Source organism: Hippocampus comes, unplaced genomic scaffold (assembly GCF_001891065.2).
Source record: "Hippocampus comes isolate QL1 unplaced genomic scaffold, H_comes_QL1_v1.1 scaffold261, whole genome shotgun sequence".
NCBI lineage: Eukaryota > Metazoa > Chordata > Actinopteri > Syngnathiformes > Syngnathidae > Hippocampus > Hippocampus comes.
In genome coordinates this window covers 642,270-650,535 of record NW_017805824.1, presented here as the reverse complement: position 1 = coordinate 650,535, position 8,266 = coordinate 642,270, and the positions used below count along the sequence as shown (strand labels likewise).

At 43.6% G+C, this 8,266-nt stretch overlaps 1 protein-coding gene across 2 annotated transcripts; it reads left to right on the top strand.

Moving 5' to 3' along the window:
* The first annotated feature begins 508 nt into the window (after positions 1–508).
* Positions 509–7,429, top strand: mns1 (meiosis-specific nuclear structural 1). 2 transcript variants are annotated; one of them, XM_019886780.1, is made up of 11 exons: positions 509–645; positions 748–815; positions 1,940–2,149; positions 3,455–3,582; positions 4,401–4,503; positions 4,634–4,863; positions 5,080–5,296; positions 5,380–5,487; positions 5,651–5,908; positions 6,187–6,312; positions 7,156–7,429. In XM_019886780.1, exons 2-11 carry the CDS (start codon positions 813–815, stop codon positions 7,270–7,272), a joined length of 1,500 nt encoding a protein of 499 aa, XP_019742339.1. In that variant the 5' UTR covers positions 509–645; positions 748–812; the 3' UTR covers positions 7,273–7,429. The 2 variants fall into 2 exon arrangements, with proteins under 2 accessions (XP_019742339.1, XP_019742337.1); XM_019886778.1 differs by having other exon boundaries at positions 509–815.
* Positions 7,430–8,266: the final 837 nt, after the last annotated feature.

Below are 8,266 nucleotides of genomic sequence, written 5' to 3'. Positions count from 1 at the left end.
AATCATCTGGCTCCTCCCAACATGAAGGAGCAGCAGCCCTGCTGTGCACCATTCTGGCTTCATTATTAAGGCCGTCTAGCACCGTTACCAATACTGTTTTTTTCTGTCTGCCTTCCAGTGCTGTATATCTATAACATTTCTGCACTCTAGGACAACTCTGGGATACAAGGAGGGTAACTACATGTTGTCCTGTGAGGCAAAACTATTTGGGGTTACCCGTAGCCTGGTAGGGATCAAAAGGTGACTCGTGCGTGTGTTGGTCATCCTCGCAGTAGTCTTACTCGTGAGGACAACCAGCGTACTAGAACAAGGACTTTGAACTGGATATCTAATGTTCCATTGAACCTTACTAAATGAGCCACGAGTATAATGAATTTCAGCTTCATCATAAGTGGAAATCTAAACAAGCTTTTAATAAAAAATATTTTAATATACCTTAACACGTGTAGGTATTTTGAAACCTTTGTTGAATGAAGTGTCATCTGAAAAGTGGATGTTTCAAGAGTTCCGGGTCGTGACGTAACTGCCACCGACCTTTCTTATTGGCTGAGTACTGGACGCGGTTCCCAGGGAGACGAATCCACAAACATTTGCCGAAACGTCGTCGAAACGCTTCAAACGACTTGAAAGCTTTACTCTGACACGGTACTGGGAAAAGAAAGGCAAAATATTATCAATCACTGTTGAAGCTGGGTTTTCCCATTAAAGTGTTTTGTTGTGTGTTTTTTTTTTGTGCGTTTATTTTAGAACTCGAAGCCAAGGCGTCACGTGCCAAGTCGGTTGAATTTAACACGACGTAAAAGACGACAAAGATGGTAAACCTTGCGTGGAAATTCATAATCGCCAATTGTGTTTGTGTGTGTGTGTACGTGTGCGTGCGCGCATATTGTGAAACGAGCGCAGTATTTATTCGATATTCACTTAATAGTTCATGTACTATCACTTGTATACTACCTCCATAACTACCATATTAGACAACTTTACGGTAGTTACATCTTGAATAAATGCTCAAATGACAACCAACCATTTGAGAAGAATTTCTCTGCACTTAAAGGCCCACATACTAGTACGCTTTTTTCCTCACTTCGAGTTGGACGACCACATGTTTCTTGTGAGCCATACCTATGCACTGGTTGGCAACTATGTGCTACTCGTACTATTGACATTACAAAATTCTACTAGTTAACATCTCCTGCCTCAGTTGCCTCATGCACTTTCCCGCACAACACTGTCCTAGTACGTTGAAGTTGGTCTGCTGGTGTGCAGAACTGTCTTACAACCATGGGAAAAAAAAGTTACGAGTAAGACACAGTCATTATATTAGTGTGGCATAGTTATTATACAAGTAAACTGAATTGCAGAGTATTTTTTTTCAACACTATTAGTAACAACAAGGACCAACTTGCAAGTGTGTGTCCTGCACTTGTAGTTTCCTGGATAAGACTAGTTGCACCTAAATGCCCAGTTGTAGTTTTGCCTCACTTGTAGGATGTAGTTGTCCTACTGGTATGCCAAAGCTGACCTCCTAGTGTGCAAAAATGGCATACAGTAGTGGAAGGCCATAATGGAAAAATATTGCCAGTCAGATAATAGTGCTCAGCTAGTATGATGGATTGTCTTACAATTAACATTTTTTTCCACTTCTAGAATCAGAATCATATAATACTAGTGCTACATTTGACCTTCAGTGTGCATTTAACCTACCTATCGTCAACCCCTGCGCATGTCTCAAGGCACTTTGTAGCCTCCTGTACCCTACTAGTAGAACCAAAAGGCCCACTACTTATGTTCCTTGACAAGTAACCTGTGAAGTGTGCTGATTTTTTTTTTTTACTTGTGAGGACAAAAAGCATATTAGTAAGTGGACCATAAAATGTGTCAACTAAATGCTCAAACAGCTTTCCATAAGTGTGTGCATTGTCTTTCCTGCTGATTCAAGAGTCGTAACCTGAGTCGCAGTCAGCAGTACCGGCTGGTGGAGCAGCGACGCGCCCACGAGGAGCATAAGCAGCTGGAGGCCCAGCGAGTGGACCGAGACCGGAAAATGGTGGCCGCCATGAAGGAAGAGGACAGTGTGGACAGAAAAAGGTTCTTAAGACAGGTGCAGGAGGAACAGAAAGAAAGAGAGATCGAGAACGCCATGATAAAGGTGTGTTTTCTCGCCGCTGAATCGACCTTTCCAACTGTTCTGTCTGTCTGTAAAGTGAATTTTTGTTTCCAAGTCCATTAAACATGTTTTGACTGGTTGCGGAAAACCTGCAGACTTAGAACAACGTCGTTTCAATTGTGGAGATATAGCATCCACCTGTTTGTCACCATTTCATTTTTTTTTTGTGGGGGATGAGATTAAAACGATGTCGAGTGACGCACTTGGCCACGAGTCACCCCTCCCTCACTTTGTGAGTGCTTTCGTTTGTCAGTGATTATCCGGTACAATTGTAATTTTCATTTAGTTAACTAGCCATACGTACACGCCAAAAAAATATATTTCCTGTGTATAGTCCATTGGCGTGGTTGCTTCAGAGTGCCTCATTAATGGCTATGTGTATGCCCACATCATCCAGAGAAAGGTGAAAAAGCCAAGATTAGGAAAACCTCTTTCCTTCAAATCATCTGTTGACATTGCCACCTAAGAGTGCCTCATTGCTGGCCATGAGTGTGTGCACGTCACAGAGAGGTGGGGAAAAACCCCCAAAATATTTTGACATGACAAGACGCTTGTGGACATTGGCTTCACCCCGGAAGGGACGGTTTTGAGGTCCTTATCATTTATGAATGTGCGCCCCTCACTTTGAGAAAGGCCGAAAAGCTCCAAGACGAGAAAAGGCAGGGAAGGGGGTGTCCGACTTGACTGCCGACAAGTTGTTGGGGGTCTTTGCACTGGCGTAGCTGCTTTCAAGTCCCTTACCAGCCTTGAGTCTGGACACATCCCAGGGAGAAAGGCAGAAGTACTAGGAGGTTAAAAAAAAGAAGCCTGACCTGACAGCCAGTGTGGACAGATCAGAGTGCCTCGTTGTTGCAGCACGGAAAAGCCCTGCAATGACCCAATGTGATCTATTTTAGCCATTTTCATGGCTCGCAAGTGTTATTATGTGTAGGCCAGATGAAATGGGGATCAATTTTTCTAGTATACTGTATATTTGATTGACAGTTGATAGTTGAGCAGGTTGTGGTTTCAGCAACTGAGAGATTGACAGTTGATAGTTGAGCAGGTTGTGGTTTCAGCAACTGAGAGCGGAGAGAAAGGCCTGATTCGTCCGAATTTTGAAGCCTCACTGCTGTTGATTTTTAAAAAATGATTTAAATTGGTGCAGGCAGCGTGGGTTCAGATCCTACTCAGTAAGGGCGTGAATGCCAATGGTTGAGTGTCTTATGCGGTATAAGTACTGAAAGTCGCCTCATATGTGCGTGATATGTGATTGCTTCTCACTGCCACTCCCTAACTCACTCGCAGGCCCATACTGAGAAACTGTTGAGAGAGAAGCAGCTTGTCCAAGAGGAGAAGCTGGCTAAAGAGCTGGCCCGCATCAACCATGACAGGCAACGAGAAGGCAAGATCAGGCAGTATATTAGAGAGAACAGGTACTGCACACGCTCATCGTACAATTACACTACTTAAAAAAAGTCAGCCATAAGAAGCTACGGTCATCATCGGATCGAAACAAATACTTACTAATACAAATGCAGGTTTCTTTTTTCGTTCAATCTTTCTAGCAAATGTCTATGTCTCCAATTGATTTCATAATTTCCTCAGAGCAGGGATAGGCAACTTAAATGCCGGCGGGTGCCACAATTTGCCTACTAAGCTTCTGTATTTTCATGTTGGTCATTATAGTGGTACTTGGAGAGCCAATTTTTTTTTGGGGGGGGGTGATTTGTGTGAAATGTTTGAGATAATTACGAGTGGGGCAAACCTCGCTGGGAAACCTGTGGTTGAAGTTGGATGACGATGTGCACTTTGGAACACAACGTTCTTCTGATTGTTTGTGTTGCTTGTCGAGTGAGAAGATTTTTTTTTTTTAAGACTCTTACTCGGCTGTTTGATCTTTTACATTTTTTGGGAGACATTTACTCGGCCCTTTTCCACAAGATTGTGAAAGAAACACGGCCGGCGTATCCGCCAAACCAGAACAGGATATGAAGATCCCTTTCTCATTGAACCAGGAAATGTATTGGTCCCTTCATGGATCGAACACCAGTTTGGAAATTTTTCAGTTCAACTCCTTGTTATAAAACAGCAAGTTCATTGAAACATTCAGAAGGTTCGAGACACTCAAGTTTAAATGAATCTTGAAATTCTACTCAAAAGTTGAATATCCATCTCTTTTTGAGACTAGTATGTTTTCTTTCCTCTTTGTCGCTCATTTTGAAATGTTGTTTCTTCAAACAACTTCCCTCAGCATTGAGCTTCGAGAATTAGAGTCCAAGTTGAAATTGGCCTACGTGAGCAAGGAGCAAGTGGCGCAGATGGCAGAGCACGAAGCTATCAAGTGTGAGACAATGGTGACCTCCTCATACGCGCTTTTTACCTTCAAAACGTTGCCTCTTGAATGGTATCTTCCCCTTTCCCCCCAAAAAAACGAATGGGCCGTGGTGATCCCCTGTACTGTCCCTCTCTCCTCTTTGGCGCCAGCGTGAAGAGGCGGAGCTCTACAACAAGATGAAGAGCAACTTTGACCAGGCCACCATGGAAGAGGAGAAGCTGGAGCAGAGGAAACAAGAGGAACAGCTCCAGTACCAGCACGATCTCAACCTGCAGCTCGTCGAGCGAGAGCACAAGAGACAAGTGGCCTACGACGACTTTCTCAAGGAGAAGCTCATGGTGGATGACATCGTGCGCAAGATTTACGAAGAGGATCAGATGTGAGTCTTGATGGTCACGTTTTACACTTCATCGGACACGGTTCACGCTTCTCTCTCGTAATTGCAATTTTCGTTGCGGGTGGTCGCGCTACGGGGGGAAAGTTATCCGTATGCCAATCTCCCTTGGTGGTAATGATCGTCCCGTTTAACTCAGCGGAATTCACATGATCGCATTGTAGCGTCAAACAGCTCCAACAAGTTGGTCTTGTGTTGAAGGGAGCGACAGAAGAAGCTGGAGAGGGTGCGCGCCACCCAGAAGCACATCGAGGACTTCCAGACGCAGCAGGCCGAGTGGCGGCGTTTGGAGAACGAGAGGATGGAGGAGGAGAACAGACGCATCAGGGAGTTCGCGAGCAGGCAGCAGAAGTCGCAGCAGGACAGGATGGCCAAGATCAGAGCACGAGAAGAAGCAATACAGAACCTCAGGGATACGGTTGATAGGACTTCAAGATATTTTTTTTCGGGGGGGAAACGTGTCAAGGTGGCACTCAGCAAACCGCGTCTGCTTTTATCCAGCTCGCGGAGAAAATGGCTGAAGAGAGGCGACAGCGTGACGACATGGAGAGAATGCGCCAGGAGCTTTGTCTCGAGGAACAAGAAGAAGCATTTAGGAAGAAAGACATTGTAAGAATATGTTCTTTCTTGTCCAGCAGCCACTGTGTTATTCGCCGCAGTTTTGAATATTTTAAGCAATGATATTTCGCATCACCGCTTGAGGGGACTGTCCCATTAAACCGGCAAACTTTCAGCACAAGACCTGACGTCAAAATGTGTCCCCGCCTTCCAGGAAGACATGGAGAGGAACATCAGACAGAGGCTGATGTTGCAGCGGACCTGCCAGGAGCAGATGGCCATGAAGGAGATGCGTCGGCAGGCGGAGAGAGACGAAGAGGAGGCCTTCCGGAAAATGACCATGGACAAGTTTGCGGAGGACGACCGCATCGAGCAGATGAACGCCCAAAGGCGCCGCATGAAGATGATGGAGCACAAACGCGAGGTGGAGAAGCTGATCGACGACAGACGACGGCAGCACCAGGCTGACATGGTACTGACAAAATCTATGACTATTTTAAAATAAGTCTGTGAACGTGACTTCAAGTTAAGACAATATCATTGTCATTGTTCGGCTTCTGTGCTTGTTTTTTTTTTTCCAGTGTGGACAAAGAGCATATTAGTGCAGACATTAAAATGGATGTCAGGAATCATTTTTAAATGCTCAAATGACTTTCCAAATGTCACTAACTTCTGCGTCAATGTCAATGAGACAAATTAATTTTTTTTTTCTCTGACTCTGTGCCTTTGCTTTTTTTTTCTCCCTTGTAGGATATGAAGGCAAGAGAAGAGGCAATGGAGCAAGAGCGAGAGGCGCTGTGCAGACAGATTATCGAAGAGGAGAGACTACAGCTTCTCCAACGACACGCAACAAAACTTCTCGGACACATGCCAAAGGTAACTCACTGGTCTGACTTACACTGCACTGATTCCCAACTACTGTGTCGCGACACATTGGTGTGTGTCGAGAGATCATCGGGTGTGCCGCTGTAAATCATTCAATTTCAATTACCGTATTTTCCACATACAAGGCGCACTTAAAAGGATTCAATTTGATCAAAAACCCACAGTGCACTTTATAATCCGATGCGCCTTATACAGTATATGGATCAATATTCTGATTTCTTGGAACGCAGTATTTTAAATGTTCTGTAAAGTGCTTTGTAACAGCTGCAGAGGGTCTATGCAAATAAAGCTGTATTGTATTGTATTCTCTTTAGCGTAACTCCATCTAGTGGATACATAACGCAACCGCAGCCACTATTGTAGCTTCTATTCTATGCGCCTTATAATGTGGTATCTGAAATCAGTTATAACATAGGCGATTCATTGAAGGTGCACCTTATCCTCCGAAACACCTGAAAATACAGTACTTGGACCAAAAATGTATTTATTCCAAATATTGTGAACCCATTCCAGAGCCACTTGTGATGGGGGAAATTTCATGATATAGAGACAGTATAAAAACTTTTTGGGCATTGCTTTACATCTGAATCGATGTTAGCTTTTCCATTTTAAAAGATGCAGTCCTAATCATTAGTTTGAATAAAGTTATATTGAAGGTAATACTCGCCCCCCATCCCCCAGATTTTGTGTCATCCCATGTAGACCACAGTGCCCTTATTTTGCATTTGCCAATACTGCCTAATGAACAAGATAGCTCTGTTTACTATTATTTTACACACACATCTCATCTTGGAAAGCAAGTTCTGTACATGATGTCACTTGGTCTCTTTTCAGGGCTTACTTCGTGAAGATGACCTGAAGCACTTTGATGAAGACTTCAGGAAAAACTTCCAGACACGTCCAGCAGAGAACTCTGAAAATCACGGTGGAGGTGGAGATGGAGATGATTGATTCATTTTTAAGTCTTTTTTGGGTGCCATTTTTAAAGGGGAAGTCAACCCCAAAACTTTGTTTACAATAATAAGTTCCATGCAGCCCTACTCGTCTAAACACGGCATGCCGAATAATAATGTGTTTGTGGAATATGTTTTAAGCACCAAAATCCACCTGTTTTTGTCCATCTCAGGGGACATCCATTTCCCCACTTGCTGTCAACTGAAAATGATATCACAGCCATGATTGGTCGTAACCTGAGCCCTGGGTAACTTGAATGTCAATTTCCCCCGAAATGACTAAAAATGGGTAGAGTTTGCCGCTCAACTCAGATTTCACATGTGCAAAATTAATCAGAATGCCGTGTTTAGAGGAGTTGAGGCACATAGGACATTGTAAAGAAATTGTTTGGGTTGACTTCCCCTTTCCCTTAAGGACCACTGCAAACAATCCTTGTGACTGAATGTGATCATTATTTCATGGCCAATCTCCAGTAAACGGTCATACACACACACACACACACACACATGCATCACGGTTGACATTTAACACAGGAGGTGCTGATGACAAGGTCAAAATATTACAAACAGCTCCTGACATTGACTAGCATGGTGTTGAATTGGTAACTTTCAGTGTCAAATGCGAATGTCATTGTTTAATGGTGGTATATTTATTATTTTTTAAATACCATTCTTGTATTGGATCTTAGCAGGATGTGTGAGAGTAGAACAATGTTGTGGTTTGTTCGTATTTATGTCAAAGATGAGTATTTTTCTAGACGCAAAGCAACAGTTGTACTGTAAGTAAAATGATAAAATTGGTCTCCTACTTCGACTAATGTGGCCCCTGATCATATGCGAGATACCAGTCGCGAAGGTTGGCACATTTCAATGCTGTTGACCCCTCTGGCAGTTTACTCGTCCTAACCATTTGGCTTTCTCATCCAATCACAAGTCGAGACTGAGGCTATACATTCACTGCCTCACATTCGGAAATTACACAATTCTTAGCA

Excerpts from the sequence above, each read along its gene's own strand:
- mns1 (XM_019886780.1), top strand. Across the intron at positions 5,297-5,379 it reads TACAGAACCTCAGGGATACG|CTCGCGGAGAAAATGGCTGA; the intron begins GTTGATAGGACT and ends GCTTTTATCCAG. Across the intron at positions 5,488-5,650 it reads CATTTAGGAAGAAAGACATT|GAAGACATGGAGAGGAACAT; the intron begins GTAAGAATATGT and ends CCCGCCTTCCAG.